The sequence below is a fragment of the Mauremys reevesii genome, linkage group 25, assembly GCF_016161935.1.
Source record: "Mauremys reevesii isolate NIE-2019 linkage group 25, ASM1616193v1, whole genome shotgun sequence".
In the NCBI taxonomy this organism is placed as follows: Eukaryota; Metazoa; Chordata; order Testudines; family Geoemydidae; genus Mauremys; species Mauremys reevesii.
Window position 1 is genome coordinate 9,984,909 of NC_052647.1, and position 24,674 is coordinate 10,009,582.

Consider the following 24,674-nt stretch of genomic DNA (forward strand, 5'->3'; position numbering starts at 1 on the left):
GAGACATCCTCTTCCCCCACCTCCCCGGTCCCCCTTGCGATTATTGGCTGGACCACTTCCGCCACATTCAAGGTGGCCGCCAAACCGCGGCGCATTCAACACCATCATGGTTAGAAGGAGGGGAACGGTCAGATACTTCCGCCACATCCAAGATGGCCGCCAGCTAGTGGGCCGGGGCGAGCACTGCCACTCTCAACATGGCGGCCCGAACACGCCGTTTCCTTTGTCTCTCCCGCCTCCATCCTTCTGCGGGCGCCCAAGCGGATGTGAGCCGCCGCTGACTTCCGGTTTCTCTGGCGTGGACCCTGGACCCTTCTCCACGGGGATTCCGCCCCCTCCTCGGGTACCGGGGGGCTGGCCCGGTGGGGGCCTCACTGGCGGGAGGGGCGAGCCTGGGTCTATAGGGGCTGCATCTATAGGGGCCCTGGTGGGGGGTGAGTTCCATTCCATAGGGGCCTCCATGGGGCAGAGGGGAGCTGGATCCATGAGGGCCTCAGCGGGGCTCTATAGGGGCCGCAGTGGGAGGGGCTGGGTTTCTATAGGGGCCGGGTCTATAGGGGTCTCTGGGGGATGGATGGGGCTGGGCTGCATCTATGGGGCCGCAGTGAGGGGTGGGATCTATCGGGGCCCCGATGGGGGGCGAGCTCAGTTCTATAGGGGCCTCCATGGGTGAGAGAGCGGAGCTGGGTCTATAGGGGCCTCAGCGGGAGTGGGGCTGCTATGGGGCTGCGGACTGTGCCCCTCGGTGGGGAAGGAGCTGGGGAGGGCGCTGCAGGCACTGGGCTGTCCAGGGGCGTGTTCCTACAGGAGCCTCTATGGGATTTGAGCCCCCCACCCCCGGGGATGGTGCAGAGGAAACAACTGGCTACGCGGACTCTCTTTTCTCCCCTCCCCACCAGGATCTGCTGCCTCTGCCTGTGGATCATGCTGCTGCCGCTGCTGCTGCCCGCACTGAGCGCCCTGGCCTCTGCCGTGGAGGTGAAGCGACCCCGGGGTGTCTCTTTGACCAGTAAGTTACCAGGAGCTGCCACACAGTCCCATACTGAATTGGGTCCCTGGCCCTTTAAAAAGTGCGTGGGGGCGGGGCTAGTTAAAGGAAATGCCGCTTTGTGGGCAGAGCTGCTGCATCCACCCGTGCACCTCCACCATTGGTCAGCGGCTCTGAGTTTCATGGATGTTCCGGGCCCCATAATCCCCCTCCAAGGCAGATGGTATTTAACTAGATGGGGAAACTGAGGCACAGAGCAGGCGAGTGCTTACCCCCAAGGTATTCTGGGAAATCGGGGTCCGAGCCAGGACTAGAGCCCAGGAGTCCTGAATTACCACCCCTGCTTTAATCACTAGACCCCCAAGCCCCTCCCAGAGCTGGGAATAGAACCCAGGAGTCCTGACTCCCAGCCCCCCTGCTCTAACTACTAGCCCGCAGCTCCACCTGTGAGGCCTGGGGGACCGCAGCAGTCGAGTTGCTTTCTGTTTGGCAAGCGAGGGTGGCAGAGTAAAAGCTCTGCAACCTGGTCATTAAAATCGGGGCGTTCTTAATGAGCCGCCCCTCCTCTCTTGACTGCGGGCGCCGTGGTGGCGGGGCTGATGGGTGACAGCTTGTCCTAGTACTTGGGTGGGGTCTGGAGGAAGCGCAGGCCCCGAGAGGGAGGGGTTGTGGGTGCATCTCCACAGATTCCCCCTTCCCTGTCACGTCTCCGGTTCTCTCCCTCCCAGACCATCACTTCTACGAGGAATCGAAGCCGTTCACCTGCCTGGACGGGTCCTCGACCATCGCCTTCGAGTGGGTCAATGACGATTACTGCGACTGCCAGGACGGCTCAGATGAGCCAGGTGGGTGAAGGGCCGGAGAGCCCCACTGCCGGTAAGGCGGCAGCCTGCCCCGCCCTGGCGCTCGCTGCTGCGTTGGTGTGGGGCTGTGCCCGCCAAGGCAGGTCCTGTCTGAAAGAGCAGGGGGCACATGGGGGAGTTGGGGGGAGAGGACACGAGGCAGCTGCGGGGGGCATGATGGGAGGCACGAAGCAGGGAGGAGAAGAGGGGACTGAGGGGGTGTCGCTCACTCCCCTCAAGCGTGGCTTGGCACGTCTCATCTAGTCAATTCCCTGCCATCGTGGGGGCCCCAGGGACACCTCGGCCTCTCCTGGTCTCTGCCCGTGGCACGGCTTAGGCCTGAAATCACGTCCTGGGGGACGGTCCCCAGCCTGTGCTGGCCAGGAGGACAGGCCAGGTGACCCCTTCTGGCGTTCAATGCGCTGAAATAAGCCTTGCGTTGCTCTGTCCTCGCTACCCCTGCGCTCGGAGGCTGCACTAAGCGCGCCCCGCGGCTGAGCCGCGCGGTGGGTGCTGTCCCAGGGAACTGGGGGAGAATCTGCCCTGGGGGGGTGGGGAGACGTTGGAGGCCTGTCAGCCCCCTGCAGCCATGCTGCAGGCTGGTTGGGCTGGCAGGCTACGCGCGCTGGAGCGTTAGCCATGGGCGGGGGGGGTGTAGACAGGACTCAGGCTACGGCTGCTGTGAAGCCCGGCCCTGAGGGCGAGGAGACTGGGCAGCTGCCCGCTGCGGGTCTGTGCTCTGCCAACCAACAGGGCTGTTGTGTGTCTTTCAGGGACCTCGGCTTGCCCCAACGGCCGGTTTCACTGCACCAACGCCGGCTACCGGCCGCAGTACATCCCCTCCTCCCGCGTCAATGACGGCGTCTGCGGTAAGCTGGGCCGCTGCTGCTCGGGGGCCGGGGGGTGGCGCTCTGCCTGGGGGCGCAGGGCGGGGCCCTGACAGCCGCTCTTGTCTCGCTTTCAGATTGCTGCGATGCCACGGACGAGTACAACAGCGGCTTCGTGTGCGAGAACACCTGCAAGTAAGAGCAGCCTGCGGGCTGGGGATCAGAGTCGGCTGGGGGGACTGGATGGCTCGGGGGACGTGGGGCCCCTCTAGGTGGCACCAGCTCCAGTCTGGCCCTGGAGGTGGAGAATGGGACACGGGGCCGTTCCCCTCTAGGGGGCGCCGGCTGTGATCTGGCCCGAGGCCGGGGAAGTGGCTGGCTCAGGGGCACGGAGTGGGACACGGGGCCGTTCCCCTCTAGGGGGCGCCGGCTGTGATCTGGCCCGAGGCCGGGGAAGTGGCTGGCTGGCTCAGGGCCCCTCGAGGGCTCTGTTTCCCATTGAGTTGCTCCCTGTGTTTAGTGCCTTGTCCCGGGGGGTTCAGTCCAGTACCCAGCACGTGGATGTCGGCCCACAGAAATCGCCACCCGAGCTGGCACCCCCCGTCTCAGCAAAGCAGCCAGGGGTCGGTGGGGCCCTGGGGTGGGTGACTCCTCCAACCCAGGGCTAAGCTGGTTCAGGGTGCGGGCTGGAGGAGCCGAGCAGGGACGTGGCTTTTTACCCCGTCAGCTCCTGGGGGAAGCTTAAGCTTCGGCTCCTATCGCGGACAGTAAAATCGACTGGGGAAGGCCCGTCCCTGCTCAGCTGGCCCGTCCCTGCGGCAGCCCAGTAGCCAGCTGCCGCCTGGGGCGTCCCACCTCCGCTGCACCTGCTAACACAGCCCGTGACCCCACGGTGCCCCTCTCTAGGGGCCGCGCCCGTACGGGTGTGAATCCCAGCCCCGGGGGCTCTCCCTCCGGCAGCAGAGCTCACGCCCTTAGATCCAGCGCTCCCAGGCTCGGTCCCTGGCGCCGCTGGCTCACGCGGGGGCCTCTCGCCTCTCCCCCGCCCCATGCAGAGAGATGGGCCGGAAGGAGCGGGAGGCGCTGGCGCAGATGGCAGAAGTGGCCAGGGAAGGCTTCCAGCTCAAGCAGGTGCTGATTGAAGAAGCGAGCAAGGGCAGGGAAGACAAGCAGGTGAGGAGATCGGGGAGCTGGGCGGGTCCCCGCCCTGGTGAGACCAGCCGGGTCGTGGGCATGGAGCCGCCCCCGGGGCCCGGCTGCCGAGGAGGGAGCTGAGAGCAGCATCGGGAGCGCGTCAGCGTCGCTTGCTTGGGTCCGTTGATGCCGCAGCCCCGTGGCAGTGTGAGCTGTGAACCCGCCACGGACGCGGTTCCTAGGCCGTGCCGGGCCCGCCTGGCTCTGCAGCGTAGCTGTAGCCGTGGTGAGGGAGCGTGGCCCCGGGGAGAGGCCGGTTCTGCTCCCAGCCGCGGGGGAGGGGGATGGACGGGGGATCAGGACTCCTGGGTTCAGTTCCCAGCTCTGCTGCTGGGCGACCTTGGGCCAGTCGCTGCATCCCCCCGGTGCCTCGGTCCCCTGCCTGTGGAACAGATGATCCCCGCAGCGGGTGAGGAGGGTAAATCCGGGGCAGGAGGGTGGAGCTGCGGCCTGAGGGCCTGAGCCCTATAGCTGGGCAGGGGCCACTGCTTGGTGACTGCTGAGCGGGGCGGGCCCGGCCTGCTCCCCACCCCCTACGCTGAGCGGGGCGGGCCCGGCCTGCTCCCCACCCCCTACGCTGAGCGGGACGGGCCCGGCCTGCTCCCCACCCCCTACGCTGAGCGGGACGGGCCCGGCCTGCTCCCTAACACCCCCACCCGCCCCCATGCAGAGGACACTGGCAGAGTTACAGGAGGGGAGGAAGTCTCTGGAGGAGCAAGTGGAGACGCTGAGATCGGTGAAGGAGGCAGCAGAGAAGCCAGAAAAGGAAGCCAAGGAGATTCACCAGAAGAAGTGGGAGGGTGAGGGCAGTGCCTGCTCTGGGGCAGGGCGAGGGCTCTGAGGGAGGAGGAGGGCGGTGCCTGCTCTGTGGGGCACTGGGGGAAGGGGAGGGCTGTGAGGGAGAGGGAGGGCGGTGCCTGCTCTGTGGGGCTCTGAGGGAGCAGGAGGGCGGTGCCTGCTCCGTGGGGCACTGGGGGCAGGGTAGGGCTCTGAGGGAGCGGGAGGGCAGTGCCTGCTCCGTGGGGCACTGGGGGCAGGGTAGGGCTCTGAGGGAGCGGGAGGGCAGTGCCTGCTCCGTGGGGCACTGGGGGCAGGGTAGGGCTCTGAGGGAGCGGGAGGGCAGTGCCTGCTCCGTGGGGCACTGGGGAAAGAGGAGGGCTCTCGGGGGGAAGGGGAGGGCGGTGCCTGCTCCGTGGGGCACTGGGGGAAGAAGAGGGCTCTGGGGGAGCGGGAGGGCGGTGCCTGCTCCGTGGGGCACTGGGGGACGGGTAGGGCTCTGGGGGAGCGGGAGGGCGGTGCCTGCTCTGTGGGGCACTGGGGAATGGAGGGCTCTCGGGGCGCGGGAGGGCGGTGCCTGCTCCGTGGGGCACTGGGGGAAGAAGAGGGCTCTGGGGAGCGGGAGGGCGGTGCCTGCTCCGTGAGGCACTGGGGAAGGGAGGGCTCTGGGAGCGGGAGGCGGTGCCTGCTCCGTGGGGCACTGGGGAAGGGAGGGCTCTGGGGGAGCGGGAGGGCGGTGCCTGCTCCGTGGGGCACTGGGGGAAGGGGAGGGCTCTGGGGGAGCGGGAGGGCGGTGCCTGCTCCGTGGGGCACTGGGGGAAGGGGAGGGCTCTGGGGGAGCAGGAGGGCGGTGCCTGCTCCGTGGGGCTCTCGGGGAGGGGGAGGGCTCTGAGGGAGAGGGAGGGCGGTGCCCGCTCTGTGGGGCACTGGGGGAGGGGGAGGGTGCCCGGCAGGCTGTGTGGGGCTGGGGAGCATTGCCGTGAAAGGCAGCAGGGCCCAATGGGCAGAGCACCGGGGCGGGAGTCGGGCTCCCCTCTCCCAGGGAGTGCAGCAGACTGGTTAGGTCAGGGAACGGGGCGCCAGGCCCCCTGGTTCGGTGCCTTCCTCCGGGAGAGGAGCGGGGACTAGTGGGGAGATGGGGGGTTCAGAAGCCGTTGGGGGGCTTTGCAGGCTCCGTCCCCTTGTCCCTCTCGCAGGGACTCCTGCCGCCTGTCAGCAAACCCGGCTCCGGGCCCTTCCCAGCTGGGGCCACGCGGCTGAGCCCTGGGCTGGGACTGGGGGAGCCGGGTTCCAATCTCGGCTCCGACACGTCACTGGCTCCCTCGGGGCCGCAGCTCCCTGGCGTCAGTGCGGTGCCCAGCGCGAGGGCGCCCCCCAGGGGGATGCGGGGGCAGGGGGCGCCGCGCCCTAACCGCAGCTCTGTGGCTGCTCTCACACAGAACAGAAGGCGGCCGAGAAGGCGGCGCAGGAGCAGGCCCGAGCCAGCGACGCCTTCCAGGAGCTGGACGATGACGGGGACGGCCTGTGAGTCTGGATCTGGGGGTGGGGGGGTGAGCAGTGCCCCCTGCCTGTGTGTGCTCTGTGCCCCCCCAGCCCCCCAGCAGTGTGTTCCCCGGAGCAGGGCCTGGCCTGGCGGGTGCCTTTGCCCCTCTCAGAAGGGGGTGAGGCTGAGACCAGAGCCCCCTGCAGATGCCGGTGAACTCTGCCTTCGGTCCCTGCTGCCATCTCCCCTCCGCCAGTCTCCCCCCGGGCCAGCACAAGACCCCCGGTGCTGCCGGGATAACCTGCCCCAGGGCAAGATCCCCCCTGCCCGGCAGAGCTCGGGCGATGCCTGGGGAGCTCGGTTCAGCAGGCGGCCTGGGGCTCGTTGCTGGGCCAGGCCAGCGCTGGAGAGAGGTGGGGGGAGCCGGGCGCACTGAGCAGCCGGGCGAGGGGCGCGGGTCAGAGGTGACCCACCCGTGTGGGTCGGTGAGGTGCCAGCAAGCCCCAAAGGAGATTGGCAGAGGGGCATCTGGGGCAGGCGCCTCTCCAGCTCCTTGGCCCCTCGCCAGCCAGAGGCCCTCAGACCCACGCTGCCTCAGCATAGAGGGCACCAGCTCACGCATCCTCCCGCTTCTCCTGGCCGCAGGGTGTCGGTGGCCGAGCTCCAGACCCACGTGGAGCTGGATGTGGATGGAGACGGGACCCTCTCGGAAACGGAAGCCCAGGTACGGAGGGGATGGCGTCCCGGGGGGGCGGGGCGAGGCATTCCCGGGGGGGGGGGGGGGGGCGACGTTCCCAGGACAGAGGCACAGTGATGTGCCAAACAGTTCTTAGCACGTCTCACGTTAACCCTCCAGGTGGGGTCGTCCTCCAGTCACCAACAGGGAAACTGAGGCAGGGAAGGGCCTTGACCAAGTTTGCAGAGTCAGTGGCACGACACAGCACGCTCACAGGGCTGGGAAAAGAGCCCCAGGAGTCCTGAATCCCAGCCCCGCCCCCCTGCTCTAACCACTGACCTCACTCCCCTCCCAGAGCTGGGGATAGAACCCAGGAGTCCTGACTCCCAGCCCCCCTGCTCTAACCAACTAGACCCCGCTCCCCTCCAGATAGAATCCCATGCTCGGCTGATTTGTAAACTCTACCCAGGGATCGCTTCACCTCGCACCGAAATGCAGCCGCCTCTGGGGTGGGAAGCAGCCACTGCTTAACAGCTCCCACTACCATCATGTAACCGTGCTCCGTTTGCGTGGGGTGAGACCCTGTCCCACAAAGCCCCCCCCCCGCCCCATTTGCAGTGAAATCCCACTAATCCCGTTACAAAGACAGAGCTCCGCCCTGCTCGCGGAAACCCTCCCGCACTTGGGCTGCCGTGTTTGCTTCTGTGGCCGCAGTGAAACCTGCAGCAATTCAGCTCGGTCCCTCCTGGCCTCCAACCCACCAAAACCCAATCCCACTGCCCCCCAGGGACCAGAGCCACCAGCGTCCGTTCCCCCTGTTCTCCAGCAGGTGGCAGTAAGGGCTCACAGGCAGGCGTCCTTGCTGCTCCGATCCTGAGGGTGTTTTTGGTGGGGGGGGGTCCCCCCTTCAGCCCTGTTTTCTTTGGGGACTGAGTAGCTGCCTCTCCCGCCCGGTGCTCTGGGTCGCTGGTTGAGTCGACTGCAGCACAGATCTGAGAGACCCCAAAGAGCGAGGCACAGCACAGACCCCTGGGGGAGACGGAAAAGGAAGGATGGTTGTCCCCGCTTTAGAGATGGGGAAACCGAGGCGCAGAGAGATTCAGGAGTCAGCCAGGGAGATAGTGGCTGAGCCCGGAGTCCCAGCTGGGTGCTTTAACCACTGGCCCAGCCTGCCTCTCTGCTAGCCCCGGCTCCTCTCAGCTGCCCTCCTCTTGGCCTCATCTGCATCCGGTGGCAGAGAGTCCCACAGGCCTTGCTGTGCCCTGCTGTACTCAAGCCTCAGTGCTTCTCTTCCAGACTCTTCTGGGGAACGCCTTGCAGGCCGACGCCTCCAGCTTCCGGGACGCCGTGTGGGCTGCAATCAAGGAAAACTACAAGCCCGAGGTCAGTGCTCTGGGGCCGGCCCTCCTCCGAGGGGGCCTCTGCATCCATCTCAGTCTGGAATAACATAGCGAGCCCCTGCAGCATTGTCCAGTGGATAGAGCATGGACTGAAACCTGCGTTCCGCTCCTGGCTCTGCCGCAGGCCGGCTGGGTGCCTCAGTTTCCCTGGCTCTTACAGCACTAACGTGATGTCGCCAGCGTCACCAGTGACTGGGTGTGAAGCCCCCTGGCAGTGTGCAGCGTGAAGGGATGATCGGTGGCAAGTCACTTCCCCCATCGGTGCCTCGGTTTCCCCAGCTCTTCTCTCGTGCTTTTCGTCTGTGGAGCTCAAAGTGCTTCACAAAGGAGCTGAGGATCGTTGTCCCCATTGTGCAGGTGGGGAAACTGAGGCACGGTGTGGGGCAGTGACACTCCCACAGCAGGGTGGTGGCCCTGTAGGCTGATCACTGCCCCCTGCTTGGTCCCCAGGCTGGGGCCAGGAAGGAGCCCAGGAGTCCAGCCCCCCTGCGCATTGCGTCATCCGCTGGCCGGCCCCCACCTCTCCCCTGGGACCCTGCTTGGCAGCGTCAGGGAGCAGCCGTGTGCTGCGCTGACGCTGGCCTGTGGCTGCCGTGTGCTTCCAGGGCCTGCCCGATGCCGCTCCCCTGCCCGAGGCCCCGGAGCCCCAGCCGGACCTGCCCTTGGAGCAGCCGGCCCCCGAGGACGACTACGATGAGGAAGAGGAGGAGGAGGGCGACGATGACGAGAGCAACGAAGAGGAGCCGAAGGTAGCGCAGGGGAGGGGCTGTGACCTGGCCCTCGCGGATCCGGGCCAGCTGGGGCAGAGATCGGAGCCCTCGGGATCTCTCCGGAGCCCCCAGTCCTTGCAGCCATCTCCCCACGAGGGATGCCTCCTGCCTGCCCCCGGCACTCAGTTTAATCCCAGCTGCGTGACTCCTTCCTGCGAGCCTGCCGGAGACTCCCCAGCCCCTGTGGGAATTAGGGGCACGAGGAAGCTGATAGGATTCAGGTTTCTGAATCCCTGAAGCTCCCCGCAGTGTCTACCCCGTCCCCCAGGGCACATGCAAGTGACCCCACAGGAGCATTGGGATCGCTGGACCGGGACACGCCCATCTAGCCCGGCATCCCGTCTCCAGTAAGCCAGGGCCAGGTGCCTCCGCGGAAGGAGGTGGGATAACCAGCCCCCAGGGACAGGCTTCTCCGAGCTCAGCCCCTGTCCAAAAGGGGAGGGGGAGGGGTGGTTCTAACCCTCCCGAACCCTTGGTCATTCCCCCTCTGGATAATCTCATTCTCCGTCTAAACGCCCAGCCCCTCCTGCTGAGCTCATGCCCTCATGTGGCAGTGAGTTCCGCCGGCTCATTGCATAGAACGAGAGGGTTGCATGCTCCCAGCCTGGGCTCCGTGCATCCTTCCATTCAGGGACTCTCCCGCCCCGCCCGCAGCGAGCCAGGGGGCCAATCCAAATTCCCTTTGCCCCTTCAGGTCCCCCCGCCCAAGCAGCCGGCCGAGAAGACAGCGGAGGAGGACGAGGCGGAGAAGATGCCCCCTTACGATGAAGCAACACAGGCCCTCATTGACGGTAAGGCTTTAAATCGGGGCCAGAACCTGCCCACGGGGGGTGGGGTGGGGGGAATTCTCCCCCAGCGGGCTCCCGAATGTGCTGAATAACTCGACTTGTGGTTGCCAGTGTCCCTGTACAGACATCCCAGCCCCAGCAGGGGGAGCTCTGTGTATGTAGCGGGCAGCGGGGGGGGGACCCCAGCTCCCTTAGCCGGGCCCAGAATTCAAACTGGGGTCGCCCCTCGTGGCTGCGTGACTCTGCCAGCCCGTGTCCCGAAGCCTGGTCCGAATGCCAGCAGCCGCGTGAGCGTCGGCGTCGGCAGCGTCTCGTGGCTCAGGGGTCGCTCCGTGACCGACCGCGCGGTTACCGGCGTCCCTCTCTGGTGGCTGGGCTCCCAGCCCAGGGGTGCCGAAGCCCCCAGCGGCGGGTTCCTTGCCACGGCCTCGCGTTTGGCGCAAACCTGAACAGCTCCTGGTATTCTCTGTAAATCCCGTCGCCCAGAGGCTTCTGGGCTTACCGCAGGCTGAACATGCCGCCTGAGCGGCAAACAAACGCCGTTGGCTCTAAGAGGGATGGAGCGCGTGCCGGCTGCTCGGGCGTGGGTGGGAGGAGCCGAGCCGGTTTGTGTCTTCGAGTGAGTCAGAGCGTTGCCAAGGACTCACCAGTTCCTCTCGACTCCGGGCTCAAGGGCTTTGCCGCCACTTCCCTTCCAGAGCCGATTGCCCTGCCCAAGACGGGCCCGGAGCGACGTAGGTGCCTAACTCCCTTTGGTTCCAAGGGGAATTGGGCACCTCAGTACCTTCAAGGGTCTGGGCCAGAGGCAGAAGGCTAAAGCTATGAGGATGGGTCATGACTCGTGCTCAGTCCCAAGGAGAGTGGGAACTGGGCAGCCACCTCTGAGGGGCGGCACGGCAGCTGATTGGGGGTGCACGGCAGCGCTGCCGAGTGCCGGGGAGGGGTTCGAGGCTGGCGAAGAATAAGCAGCTCGAATCGCAAGGAGCGGGAAATGGCAGTTGCCAGCAATACCCGGTTTCTCTGGCCCCTGTCACCCGGGCGCCTCGCAACCTTTAGAGTAGTTCTCCTCAGGCAGGACAGTGGCGTTATCCCCATGTCCTAGATGGGGAAACTGAGGCACAGAGACGGAGGGACTTGCTGTCACGGTGTCACCGGGCGATGCTCTGGAACTACTCCATACGAAGCCGGTCGGGACTCTGGGGGCGCCTCCTCTCTGGGAGCAGACTGGCTCCAGGGCAAGAAGCTTCCACAGCTTCCACCTTCCTGGGTCTGAGCTCGGAGCATTCAGCATCCCCTGCCCCACCGTGCGCTTCCTGCAGCGAGTCTGCGCAGGCGGGGTCCTGGGGAAGCCAGAGGGCCCCGCACCCCAACTCCGCAGGCAGACGTGACTGTCAGCCAGAAGGTTTATTAGCCGACAGGATCACAGTCCAACCCAGAGTTTGTGGGTACAGGAAACGACCCCTGAGTCAGGTCCATCTTGGGGCCAGGGAGGCCAGGGCCCCGTCTGGCCCCCCTCCATTTCCCCAGCCAGCTCCAAACGGAAACGCCCCAGCCCCTCCTCTGGCCTTTGTCTCTTTCCTGGGCCAGGAGGTCACCTGGTCGCTTTGTTCTCCTACACCTTCAGTTGGCACCTTTGCGGAGGAGGAGCCCAGGCCGTCAGTTACCAGGAGACAGGGTGTGGGCCATTCACTGGCCCTCTCTCACACCCCCTTATCCCACCACCTAGATACTGAAGAACTGCATAGGGGAAACTGAGGCACCCACACAGTATTCTGGGAAAACATTAAGAACATTCCCACTTTGTCACCTGGACCCCAGGTTGGACAGGCTATTGCTCTAACCACTAGTCCATCCTTCCTCTAGCCAGAAGTCGCTTCACCTCCTAGCTTCGCGGCCACGGGCAGAGCGAGCGCCATTCCCTGGATGGTATCTGTCCAGCCAGACCGCCTTGGGGTGCATCCCACCGTGCCCCGGCCAGGGCTCACGCTCTGCCCACACGACCCGGAGGCACCTTTCGTCGGGCCCGACGCTGGGGGAACAGTGGAATTCTCCGGCCTGTAACCCAGGAGCCAGCCAAGCCGATCTCACATCTTGGGATCTCGGGATCCTCCTGCCTCTGGGTGCAGAATCCCGAGATGGGGCCGACTCGGGGAACGGCCGGAGCTCGGCACTTCCAGCGAGCCAGCCCCGGGGCGCGTGCCCTGTCCGGGACCTCCCACCCGTCGCAGGACGGAGCAAACCAGCCCCCGCGCCAAACCAAAAGCTCGCTCCCCTCCCCCCGCCTTATAGCTCCTGCCGCAGCCTGCGCCGGTGGCGACTCTCGGGCGTTGAAAGCCCCCGTTTCGTGGCAGCGCCCCTGCCAGCCCCCATTTCCCCATCTGTTCCGGCAGCGAGGGAGAGGAGGGCGGGGGAAGCTGACTCATCGCCTCCTTGTAATGAACTCTGCGAAGAGCCGTGGGGGGAGGCGGCTGGCTTTCAGGCAGCGCTGGCGGGGCCATGAGGATCTGTCCAGCCCCCTCCCAAAACCCCCCAGTGAAGGTCGTCCCTGGTCCTACTGTTCTTACAGTCAGGAAGGTTTCCCGGCGACTGAACCGAAATCTGCTCTGCCGTAGTTTGAACCCGTTGCCCCTTGTCCTGCGCTCTGGCAAGAGAGAGCAGCTTTTCGCCGGCTATTTCATGGCAGCGGTTCAAGTATTTGAAGACCCCTGTCAAGTCCCCCCTCAATCTCCTCTTTTCCAAGCTCCGCGGCCCCGGTTCCTTCAGCCTTCGCTCGCGTGGCTGGCGTTCCCCCCCGTTGAGCATCTGGGTCGCTCGCCTCTGGGTCCTTTCCAGCTTCGCTCCAGCCAAACCTGGGCACCGTCCTCGGGCCGAGGCCCAGCCAGCGCTGAGCAGAGCGGGACTCGCCTCCCGTGACTTGCCCGCTGGGCCTCTGTCAGTGCAACCTAAAATTGCATTTGCTTTTCCCTGCAGCAGCAGCGTGTTGCTGACTCACGGCCTGGCTGGGATGCGCCACAAGTCCCAGAGGCTTCTCAGCAGGGCTGCTGCCAAGCCGGTTCTCCCCCGGCCTGTCATTGTGCAGTTGGGTTTTCTTCCCTGAGGGCAGCACCTTAGGTTTGTCATTTTGTGGTGTGGAGCCCAGTCCTCCCTCTGAACCGTAGCTCTGTCCTCCAAAGCGTTGGCGCCCGCCCTCGCTGCGTGTCGTCAGCTCCCTGTCGCCACAGGGTCTGCGCGCCTCAGGATCGTTAACTTCCGACCTGCCTCAGTTTCCCCCAGCTGCCCGTGGGGATAACCGCACCTCGAGCTGGGGTGCTTTGGGCTCAAGCCAGCTGGGCCCGCCGGAGCTAGTCCTGCCTCGGGGCGCTGGCTCCTCTGGCACGGGCAGGTCACTCTGCAGCCCGCAGGGGGATTGGCAGCTGGGCAGCTCTCGCTGGAGCGCAGAGACCAGCCCGGAGGGTCTGCCCGCACCCCACAGCTAACCCCCTGCCCCGGGGCAGGGGTGACGTCGGAGCCTGGGTTCCGGTTTCAGGCTGGCTGGAACCCGCCCGCCTTGCGGCGCGGACACAGGCTGAATCGCTCACGGGCGCCTAGTCCTCCTGGGCCCTTCCCACAATGCCCCTGAGGGGCAGACAAGTTTCCCCCAGCTGATTGGGAAAGCACCCCTGAGCGGCTCAGCGCGGGCTGCTGCAGGACGCTTCCGGGCAGGGCCCTCGCTCGGCTCCGGCTCTGCCGTCGGGACGCTCGCAGCCAGGCAAGGCTGCCCCGGGCCGATCCCCCGGGGTGACGATGCGGCGAGGGGACCCCGGCGGGGCTGTCCGGTCCTGGGGGCTCCGCCTCCCCTCTGCTGTTTCAGTACAGCTGCGTGTTGCCTTTTCTCCGCCGGGCTGTGTCTGGCCCCGTCTCTGCCCGTTGGGGGCTTGGCTGCTGGCACCACGCAGCCCGCCGGGCCAGGGCTCACCCCAAGCTGCCTCAAGCATTTGTTACGTGCAGCAATAAATGAGGCCTGTGGAGATTGTCTCAAACCGGGGGGGGGGGCCCATCTACCCCGGCATCCTGTCTGCGACAGCGGCCGGACCCCAGCGAATCCAGCTCCTGTGCCCCATTCAACGCATGAAGAGATGCGAGCCCTGTTTCTGCCAAGTTACTATTACACGGGCAGCCTAAGCAGCTCGCTGGGCTAGGATTCAAACCCAGATCTCCAGATTCCTGGTCCGGTGCCTTAACTGCAACCCCTGCCCGGGTGTCAGGCCGGTTACAGCTCCCGAAGAGAGGGGGAGTTCTGGAAGGGGCCCCCCAGCCGCCTCGCTGCCGATGTCGTCACGGCTTCCAACCCGAGCTGTCAACACTTCAATGCAGAGTCCAGTGAAATGTACCAGACAGACGCCTGGGCTCTTGACTGCCGCAGTATAACCACAGGAACGGCCTCAGAGGCGCCTGGATTCTGTGGCCGGGGAGCGGGCGTCTCCCCAGGAACGCAGCCTCGTCAGCGTCTGCCCGGCTAAGTGCAGCTGCCACTCCCGAGCCTTCCGGGAAGCCGCTCGATACCCAAGGCTGCTCCGCTGAGCCGAAATGGCCCGACGCCGCCCTCGGGAGTGGGGCTCCGGTGCCTGGCTCTGGCCCAGATTCGCTGCCTTGAGCTGAGTGTGCAGAGCTGGGGAGGCCGGATGGCACCATTAGTTCGTCTTCACCGAGCCCGGGAAGGTGTGTGTGATCGAAGCACCTTGAGCTGAAACCATCAGGAGACAGGGGGACACGGGACACGGCGGCGTCTAAGAGCCCCAAACCCTCCGTCTCGCTGGGGGATCCCGGCAAAGACCAGCCTCATTGCTGGGTGAGGTCAAGCCAGAGAGGGGGCATGGCGGCCAGGGTAGCTACTGATGGGGAACCGATGGGGGTGGGGGGGAGGATAACTAACCCCTCCCGGATCACCTACTTAGCAGTAATTAGCCAAAGTATCCCCCGACCCAGCTCCCTAGTGCCGCCGGCCTGCTGGGCGACCTTGGGCAAGTCACTTTCCCACCCCTGTGCCTCAATTTCCCCATCTGAAAACAGGGTGACGTTTTGGGCCCTCCTAGAACGGCCAGTAGCTGCTGCTCTCTGCTTGCTCCGGCTAGTTCAGATCATTGTGTTGAGCCCAGCGGGCCAGGGCGGGCTCTGTCTCCAGGCCGGGCAGTGCCACCCCTGCAGGCTCGTCTGCGGGGGCGTTAATCCCGAATACGCTGGCGTGTGAATTCAGAGCGCGGTAGCCTCCACCCGGGGGCGCTGTGCTGGACTCGCTTGTGCCTGGGCCCCCCTCCCTGTTAAATGGGTCTGAGTGGAGTCACGGCAGGGGGATGGGGGGGCACCCGGAGATGGGCGGCAGAATGACCCTCTGTGCCTGTCCCGCGGGAGCAGTAGGTTGTTTACCGCACACCTTTCTCTCCGCGGGCTAAGGGGGTGGTGCTGCTGTGGGGCGGCCTGGGGAGCAGAGCCCCCGCTGGCTTCAAGGCAGGAGCAGCGCGTGGCCACCCGCCGCGGCCTCTGGCAAGTCCTGCTGGTTGCCGCGGAGGGCACCTACCTGCCACAGCTAAACCATCTCCCGAACCAGCCCCACGGCGAGCTGGATCCTCTCCCCGCATTGGGGGAGGGGCTCTCCGCCAGGATCTGGGCTGCCAAGGGGGCAGCTCTGCAGGCAGGTCAGGAAGCAGCCGGCTGTTGGGCTCCTAACAGGCCGCGCAAACTTGCCTCTGCCCCCGACGGGGCAGCCGGGGATCGAATGGGCCGCGGCGTCTGTCCCTCGGCTTTCCTGCAGGGGGCGCTCCAGGCGGCTGCGCCCCGAGGACCCCATAGGCAAAGCGACGCGGCCTCACCTCCCTGGCCCCGGCCTCACCTCCCTGCCCTCTCTTCCAGCCGCCCAGAAAGCCCGGGAGCAGTTTGAAGAAGCCGAAAAGTCGCTGAAGGAAATGGAGGATTCCATCCAGTAAGGGGGCGAGCGGAGGGGGGCGGTTAAGGGGTGTGGCAGGAGTGCAGGCTCGGCATTGGGGCCCCACTTCCACGTCATCCTGGCCCCCCACCCCCCGGCCTGCCCCGAACAAAATTAAGTGGGGAAACTCAGATGCCTGGAAATGTGACGAAGCCTCTTGCTAGAGGGTGGGAGACTTTATGGTTAAAGCATGAGATGGGCAGGCAGGACTCCTGGGTTCTGTGCCCCGCTCGGGGGTGGGGGTTGGGCAGAGCTGTGCAGGCAGGACTCCTGGGTTCTGTTCCCTGCCCTGGGGTGGGCTGTGGGCAGAGCTGGGCAGGCAGGACTCCTGGGTTCTGTGCCCCGCCCTGGGGTGGGCGGTGGGCAGAGCTGGGCCTGCAGGACTCCTGGGTTCTGTGCCCCACTCTGGGATGGGGGGTGGGCTGTGGGCAGAGCTGGGCAGGCAGGACTCCTGGGTTCTGTGCCCCGCTCTGGGGTGGGGTGTGGATAGAGCTGGGCAGGCAGGACTCCTGGGTTCTGTGCCCCGCTCGGGGGTGGGGGTTGGGCAGAGCTGTGCAGGCAGGACTCCTGGGTTCTGTGCCCCGCTCTGGGGTGGGGTGTGGGCAGAGCTGGGCAGGCAGGACTCCTGGGTTCTGTGCCCCGCTCTGGGGTGGGGTGTGGGCAGAGCTGGGCAGGCAGGACTCCTGGGTTCTGTGCCCCGCTCTGGGGTGGGGTGTGGGCAGAGCTGGGCAGGCAGGACTCCTGGGTTCTGTGCCCCGCCCTGGCAGAGGACTGTGGTCTCGTGGGTAGCGCAGGTGTGCGATAAACGGCAGAGGCATCAGGCTGCAGCGCCCCGGAAAGTGAAAGTGCCCAGCCGTGTACGGCGGCCGGGATCGGAGACGAACTGCAGCTAGGGCCAGAAGCCAATTAGCTTTCCCCAATTAAGCTGTTAATGAGGATTGGGGATTTCTGACAATCCCTTCTTGACAAGGCTCCTTGCTCTCCCGCGTCACAGCCTGGCTGGTACACTGCAGTGTTGCTGCTCTGGGGTGGGGGGGGTTGTTTAATAGAGACACCCGCCCCCCCCCCAGGGGACCCCGTGTCCCCTCAGAGCTGTTTATTTGGAGCAGTAAATCAGCTCCCCCCCCCGCAGCCCCAACACCTCCCAGGAGATCACAGCGAGATGGAAGCTGACTATAAAAACAAAAACTGCCCAACCCCCACGCTGTCTCCTATTGATCGCCCCGGGCCTGCCCCGGCCCCAGCCCCAGCCGGGGGCTGCAGCACCCTTAGCGGAGAGACCCGTGGGGGCGGACACACCGGGCTGCCTTGCTGGGGTTTTCTGGTCCAACCCCACCTCTCACCCAGCGTACGTGGGGGCTCCCGTAGGGGGCACCACTTCCTGCTTGGGGCCCAGGTCCAGTAAGGTGCTTCAGCACCCGAGTGACACCCCTCCCCGTGCTGGGAGATCTCTCCCGACTCGATACCGTCCCCAACTGGGCTCTGGTGTCTGCGCAGCAGCCAGGCACCCCGGAGAGACACACTAAGAGCTGCATTCACCCGTCTCTAACCCACCAGCCCCCACGCTCCTCCCAGAGCCGGGGAGAGAACCCCGGAGTCCGGCTCCCAGCCCCTCCCTGCCCTAACCACTCCCCTCCCAAAGCGGGGAATCAAACCCCGGAGCCCTGGCTCCCTCTCTGCTCCTGCTCTAACCACTAGCTCTCCCTGCTGAAGCTGGGGAGAGAACCCAGGAGTCCTGAGTCCCAGTATACACACTGCTCTAACCACTAGACCCCACTCTCCTCTCAGTGCTGGGGCTAGAACCCCGGAGTCCGGCTCCCAGCCCCTCCCTGCTCTAACCACTCCCCTCCCCTCCCCTCCCCGAGCGGGGATCAAACCCCGGGGTCCTGGCTCCCAGCCCCTCCAAACGCGAGAGCGAGCTGCAGGCTGGAACCCATTTCCGGGGGCGTTGGGGGATGGGCTCTAAAGACCCTTCTCCTGGTGGGACCCTGCCCCCCCCCCCCCCCGTGTGGGGTAGACGGCGCCCCCTGGAGTTCCAGCCGGGCAGCCTGTTCCGATCGAGGTCAGTTCCCCCCCCTTAAAACCGCAGCAGGTGCCAGACTGGGCCTGTAATTGGAGCCCTGGGGCTGCTGGTCTGAGTCACCAGCCAGCCCGGAGGAGGGGTTAGGGTCTGAGCCACCAGCCAGCCCAGAGGGAGGGGTTAGCTATGGGGGGCCGATTGGTCGGAGCCACCAGCCAGCCCGGCGGGAGGGGTTAGCTATGGGGGGGGGCGGGGGGCTGGTCTGAGCCACCAGCCAGCCCGGAGGGAGGGGTTAGCTCCGGGGGATTGGTCTGAACCACCAGCCAGCCCGGAGGGAGGGGTTAGCTAACGGGGGGGGTGGGGGCGATTGGTCTGAGCCACCAGCCAGCCCGGAGGGAGGGGTTAGCTCCGGGACCCGCGACTGGCCGGGGGGGGTGGCTGCGAGAGCTGGCGAGCGCACAGGTGTAAGGACCCAGGAGTCCTGACTCCCAGCCCCCAGCTCTAACCACTAGCCCCCACTCCCCTCCCGGGGCTGGAAGCTCAGCTGCCAGCTCTCAATGAAGCTCGAGCTCGGCAGTTTGGCCAAGGCATCTGGCCCCCTCCCCCCTTCTCCGGCTGACTGCAGCAGCCTGCCCCAGAGAGGCCAGTAATTGGCAGTAGCCTTGGCTACCAGTACTGGGGAGGTAACCCGGACGGCCCCCCCCTTGCTGACGGCAGGTGCCCGAGTCCCCTGGGGTCCAGCCTGTGGCAGCTGGCGAGTGTGGCAGGAGCAAAGTGGGGCCGGGAAGTTTATCCCCCTCCCCTCCAATATCCCATCTCTGCCCCCCCCAAAAAAAACCCACCCCCCTCCTCCCATGAGCTAGGCCAGGGGGCTGAGGGCAGGGACGGCCCATTGCAAGCGGGAGATGACTTGAGATCTGAGAAGTCCTGTTTGGCACAAAGTGAACCCTGGGAGCCAGGACTCCTGGGCTCTGTTCTCAGGTCGGGGAGGGGCGTGGGGTCTAGTGGTTAGAGCAGGGGAGCTGGGAGCCAGGACTCCTGGGTTCCATCCCTGGCTCTGGGACGGGAGTGGGGTCAAGTGGCTTGAGTGGTGGATTCTGTTCCTCCCTCAGGCCCTGACACACACCCCCCACATACTATCACCTTTTTTTGCCTCAGTTTCCCCATTCTAAAATGAGGCGAGTAACATTCCCCTGCCTGAGGGGGGGAGACGCCATGTCTGCTGGACGGCTTTGAAAATGAAAAGTGCTGGGGGTGGGGGGGAGGAGCGGTCACCAGCCCCCCTTGTTATGCCAGGGGGATGGGCGTGAGGGAAGAACCAAGTCTGTAATGCCACTGGGAGGAGCAGGACCCAGTGACTCGGGAGCCAAGGGTGCCAGGGAGTCGCTGCCATACGGGGTGAATGGAGGCAGGGCCACTGGGGGCAGAGGGCTGGCTTCCCAGTGGACCCAGACAGCAGGAAATCATGTGGTCCGGGTGGCCCAGAGAGCAAAGCAGGGGCCATGGGGGTGGTGTCCCTGCTCTGTCGCTTGAGCACGTCACTGAGCTGCTCTGTGCCTCAGTTTCCCCAGCAGTACACTGTCCTTCGCAAGGGGATTGGGAGGGGCCCAGACACTCTGGCGATGGGGGGTGGGGGGTGTATGTACCTGAGAGCACCAGGGGTCGGGAAGGAGCTGAACCGCGGGGCTGATCTCTTCCCCCCGCCCCCGTGTCGTTCCAGGAGCCTGGAGAAGGAGATCTCGTTTGATTTTGGCCCCCAGGGGGAGTTCGCGTATCTCTACAGCCAGTGCTACGAGCTCAGCACCACCGAGTAGGTGCCGGTGATCGGATTGATTCCCCCCTCCCGCCCTCAAACCGCAAACTTTCACTGGGGCGGCCTGGGGACTGACCCACCTCCAGGATCTCCGAGCCAGCCCGAGGTTTTCGGCCGGACTCCGGCTCTGCCTCGGGGGTAACGCCCAGAGGACGCCCAACGCCCAGCATCACGGTGCTCCGCTAACCTTGAGCGATGCACTGCGCGCGCTGCTCGCGTGGGATGGTGTCATCAGGACGCCTGGGTTCTCTTCCCAGCTCCACCACCGGCCTGCTGGATGACGATGGGCAAGTCACTTTCCCGCTCGGTGCCTCAGTTTCCCCTCCCACTCAGCTCTCCGTCGGGGGTCCGGGCAGCGCCTGGAGCCCGCTCGGTCGGGGGGCTGGGTGCCAGGGTACCGGACAGCATTGATTAGATCCTTGTGTATGGTAACTGAGGCACGGACAAGGGGAGTGGCCCCGGTGTCACAGTATGCCAGTGGCAGAGCCAGGAATAGAACCCAGGAGTCCTGACCCTGTCAGGCTCCTGCTCTAACCACTAGCCCCCACTCCCCTGCCAGGCCTGGGAGCAGAGCCCTGACTCAGCCTGGCACCTCTCCACGCCGTCCCCTGTGAGTTCCCAGCAGCGCTGGGGCTGCCGATTTGTTCCAACCCACCTCAGCTGGGTGCCCGACCCGCCTTCGGGCGCCAGTGTGGGGGCGGCAGGAACCGAGCTGCCTCCTTGGCATCCAGTCATCGGACACGGGGTGAGCGGCGCTGGGCACGGCCCCTCCCTCTGCTTCGTGTCCCCCCCATTATTCCCTTGGCTGCAGATGGATGCGCTCGCTAACGAGTTGTTTTTTCCTGGTAGCTATTTAGGGCTAATTTCCCCAGAGTCACAGAGCAGCTCCCAAATGCCGCCCTGTCTCTTTAAGGCAGCTCCCCCCCCCCAAATCATTTCCCAGGTGATGCGCCACAGCAACGCATCATGGGGGGGGTCAGCTGGGAAATGGAGAGGGAGGGGGGGTAGGAAGGGGGGAGCGGGGTGGGGGCTGGGGAATGGAGGGGGAGGGGGGTAGGAAGGGGGGAGCGGGGTGGGGGCTGGGGAATGGGGAGGGCTAGGAAGGGGGAGCGGGGTGGGGCTGGGAATGGGGAAGCGTGGGGCGCTTGGCCTCTGCCTGCTTCTGGGGCGCTGCTGAGGTGGGGTCAGTCCTCACCGCGCCTCACTGCCCCCAGGTACGTTTACGGCTCTGCCCCTTCAACAGAGTGTCCCAGAAACCCAAAAACGGCGGCGCCGAGACCAACCTGGGGTAAGACAGAGCCTGAGCCCCCGAGCTGTGCCCCTGAGCTGTGCCCCGGCCACCAGCCCCCTGTGCCGGAGCCGCAGCCCCCTCACCTCCCGGAGCCACGGCCCCCAGGCCGCAGCCCCTGCCCCCCTGCCCCCACTCTGCACTGGAGCCGCGCCCCCAGCGGGGAAAGGCCCCGGGTCCCCCCGAGCCAGCCAGTCCCCACCCTGGGGTGGGATCAGAGCCAGCGCCCCCTAGAGGGGAAAGGCCCCATGATCCATTCACAAGCTTCCCCCCCCTTGCACAGGCTGGGGGTCGGCGGTGGCGTCTGTGGGGTGCTGACCTTTGACCCCCCCCCTTTTGCAGCACGTGGGGTTCGTGGGCCGGCCCGGACGAGAACAAGTTCAGTGTCATGAAGTACGAACACGGGACGGGCTGCTGGCAGGGCCCCAACCGCTCCACCACGGTGAGTGTCCCGGCCTGACCCACCCCCCTTCGCCCTCCGACCCGGCCTGACCCTCCCGCCGCCCGCCCCCCTGCCCTGTGCTGGACTGCCATCCCCGCCCGCTCTGCCCCTGCCCTCCCGACCCGGCCTGCCCTCCCGACCCGGCCTCCCCACAGGGCCTCTGCCCCCTGCCCTCCCCTGCCGGCCTCCCTCCCCTCCCCTGAGCCGGCCTGCCACCCCTGCCCCGTGCCCTCCTCACTCCTGAGCCGGCCTACCACCTCCGCCCTCTGCCCCCTGCCTCCCCTGACCTCGCCTGCCACCCCCACCCTCTGCCCCCTACCCATCCTCCCATGGGGGGCATGAGCCCAGACAGCGCTGTGCCCATAGCTCCCCACCCCAGTGGTGCATTCCCCTTAACTCTGCCCCCCAGGCACTGGGTCCCCCTTAGCTCTACCCCCCACCCCACCCAGGGTGTTGAAGCCTGCAGTGAGCCCCTGTGTACAGCAAGCCAAAGCCGCTCCCCCCCGGCCCCCCACCCCAGCCATTCCTGTCTGCGGCCCGGCTGGCTGGCCCGGGCAGGCGCATTGCAATGGAAATCGCCCTGGGGGCTTTACCGGCGGTGCCCCAGGGCGTGGCTGGGGGCCTCTCCCTGCGCCCCAGGCTGACCGTCGCCCTCCGGCCCCCAGGTGAAGCTGACGTGCGGCAAAGAGACCGTGGTCACGTCCACCACGGAGCCGAGCCGCTGCGAGTACCTGATGGAGCTGGTGACGCCGTCCGCCTGCCAGGAGCCCCGCGACCCTGGCGCCGCCGACCACGACGAGCTGTGAGGGGCCGGGAGAGCCAGGTATGTGCCCCCCCCCCCGGCGCTGGGGGGACCAGTCCTGGTTCGGGGGGAGCAGGGATGGGACCGGCCCTGTGTCCTTAGCCCAGGCCGGGCGTGCCTCAGTTTCCCCCTGCCCCCAGGGTGGGGATGGGCTTGGCATGCCTCAGTTTGCCCATCTGTCAGTGATCCTTGCTGCTCTCCGGGGGCTCCAGGGGGCCTGCTGGCATTAGCAGGGCTGTCACCTGCCCGGTGCCCCCCAGCTCATGGGGCACCTCCTCTCTCTCTCACAGAGTCTCTCTCCTGCGGCCCCACTTCCCAGCCAGGCCATTCCAGGGGGTGGCTGAGTGACTCTCCTCCCCCAGCCCCGATCCGGACCTCACCACTGCCCACGGCTGTGCCCACCCCCCGCTGCCCCCACCGGGCTCTCCCAGCTGCCCAGAAAGACGCCCACGGCCCGCCAGCTGCCTTTTCGACACCAGAATGTGAGTCGTGCCCTGTGCCCACCGGGCAGCTGCCAGGCTGCCTCCACTGGATTCCCCGTCAGCCTGGCACCGGTCCCTGGCAGTGCCCCCGACGTCCTGGGTGATCTTCCGTGAGCAGCTCTGCTGGGGGCACTGCCCGTGTGCCCAGCGACTCGGGGGTCCGGTCACCGGCAGAGGGTCCCAAGGCCAAGAACTTCCATGCCATGAGGGCGCCCCCCCTTCACCCCAGGAGCTGCCCCCTGCCCCCAGCCCCTGCATCGACTGAGCCAGGCAGGGAGGCCGGGGGCGGGGAGGCACTCAGGGGTCGCGACCCCCGGCCAGCGCCGAGGGAGCGAGCGGAGAGAACGTGCGTCAAGGATTCCCATCCCAATAAAGGACGTTTCTCCCCAGTGCCGCGTCTGTCCTGAACCCATCGCCAGCGGGGCTGGGGGAGCAGGGGGCTGCGGGGCGGGAGTGAGGGGCACCGGTGGAGCAGGGGGCTGCGGGCTGGGAGTGAGGGGCACCGGTGGAGCAGGGGGCTGCGGGCGGGCGTGCGGGGCACCGGTGGAGCAGGGGGCTGCGGGCTGGGAGTGAGGGGCACCGGTGGAGCAGGGGGCTGCGGGCTGGGAGTGAGGGGCACCGGTGGAGCAGGGGGCTGCGGGCGGGAGTGAGGGGCACCGGTGGAGCAGGGGGCTGCGGGGGGGGAGTGAGGGGCACCGGGGGTGCCGGGGGCTGCGGGGGGGGTGTGATGGGCACCGGTGGAGCAGGGGGCTGCGGGTTGGGAGTGAGGGGCACCGGGGGAGCAGGGGGCTGCGGGCTGGGAGTGAGGGGCACCGGTCTAGCAGGGGGCACCGGGCGGGAGTGAGGGGCACCGGAGGAGCAGGGGGCTGCGGGCTGGGAGTGAGGGGCACCGGGGGAGCAGGGGGCTGCGGGGCGGGAGTGAGGGGCACCGGTGGAGCAGGGGGCTGCGGGGCGGGAGTGAGGGGCACCGGTGGAGCAGGGGGCTGCGGGGCGGGAGTGAGGGGCACCGGTGGAGCAGGGGGCTGCGGGCGGGAGTGAGGGGCACCGACAGGGCTGGGGGAGGAGCGACCCTCCCCGCTGTGCCCACCCCATGGGCCCCTCCCGCTGCGGCCGGCTCTGGGCTGGCAGGGCACTAAGGGGGGGGCCTTTGGTGCCGTTCCTCTGCCTCCCTCCTGTTGCTGCCCCCACCCCATTTCCATAACAAAGGGGCCTCCCTGCCCCCGCTCCCAGCTGGGCCCCCAGGTGCCTGCTGCGGGGGGTGGGGGAAGCTCCCAGCACAGACAGTGCTCCGGGGGGGGGGCAGCAAGGGGGCGGCTGCACTAAGCGGGGGAGGGGAGACCTCGCTGGCCTTTTGTGCCCCAGCTGCTCAGCCCCAGCTCCCCTCCTGCCCCCCCATTGGAGGCGGCTGGGGGAGGGGGAGGCCGCGGGCAGTGCCTAGCCCAGCTGCCCAGTCTGCATCGTTCCCCTGGTGCCTGGCGAGGCGGGGCAGAGCCGCACTCTGGGCCCTGGGTCTGTTCTGCCGGGGGGGGGGGCTGATCGGCCCCAGTTTGCGCCCCCCCATTGCGCCCCCTCGGCCGCCCCAGCCGTGGCTCCCTGCCTCGCGGGGCCGGATCGGAACCGGCTCTGGCCGGCAGCAGGGCTGGCGCCTCCCCGCAGGAGCCGGGTGCCCGCCCCAGGGCACGGAGCCGCCCGCCGGGGCCAGCGGGGCACTGGGACGGGGGCTGGAGATCCCAGGCGCTTCGGCGGGTGCCGGGTGCCTACATGCTGCCAAGGAGCCGCGCCTTTGTCTTGCTCTGTGCCTCAGTTTCCCCCTCTGCGTCTCGCTCAGAAAGCCCCGGCTGCCGGCGTCCCGGGCAGCTCGGGCAGCCTAGCCGAGGGGACGCTCCCGCGGGAGAGGAAGGCTCCGTTTCCAAACAGTTGGTGACGGTCGGTCGGGGGTTTAATGGGCAGGGGCGAGTGTGCAGATTTGGGCCTCTGGAGTCCTGGCTTCTAGCCCTGCCTCTGCCTGACCTGGGGCGAGTCACGGCCCCGCCCTCTGCCTCAGTTTCCCCACTTGTTTGGACTGTGCTGCGAGCTTGGCCGACGACCAGCTCTGGGGGTGATTTAACGCCCCCGGAGCCCCT

At 66.8% G+C, this 24,674-nt stretch overlaps 1 protein-coding gene across 1 annotated transcript; it reads left to right on the forward strand.

Annotated features, from left to right (window-relative positions):
- Positions 1 to 415: 415 nt before the first annotated feature.
- On the forward strand, positions 416 to 22,925 carry PRKCSH (protein kinase C substrate 80K-H). The gene is given in 19 exon segments (XM_039514761.1): positions 416 to 434; positions 900 to 1,009; positions 1,717 to 1,833; positions 2,604 to 2,699; positions 2,795 to 2,852; positions 3,713 to 3,830; positions 4,522 to 4,651; positions 6,068 to 6,152; positions 6,757 to 6,835; positions 8,084 to 8,170; positions 8,793 to 8,936; positions 9,652 to 9,748; positions 15,632 to 15,701; positions 19,445 to 19,534; positions 20,752 to 20,759; positions 20,762 to 20,825; positions 21,168 to 21,267; positions 21,933 to 22,090; positions 22,360 to 22,925. Coding segments are annotated over 17 exon segments (1,569 nt in total). The 5' UTR covers positions 416 to 434; positions 900 to 924; the 3' UTR covers positions 22,074 to 22,090; positions 22,360 to 22,925.
- Positions 22,926 to 24,674: the final 1,749 nt, after the last annotated feature.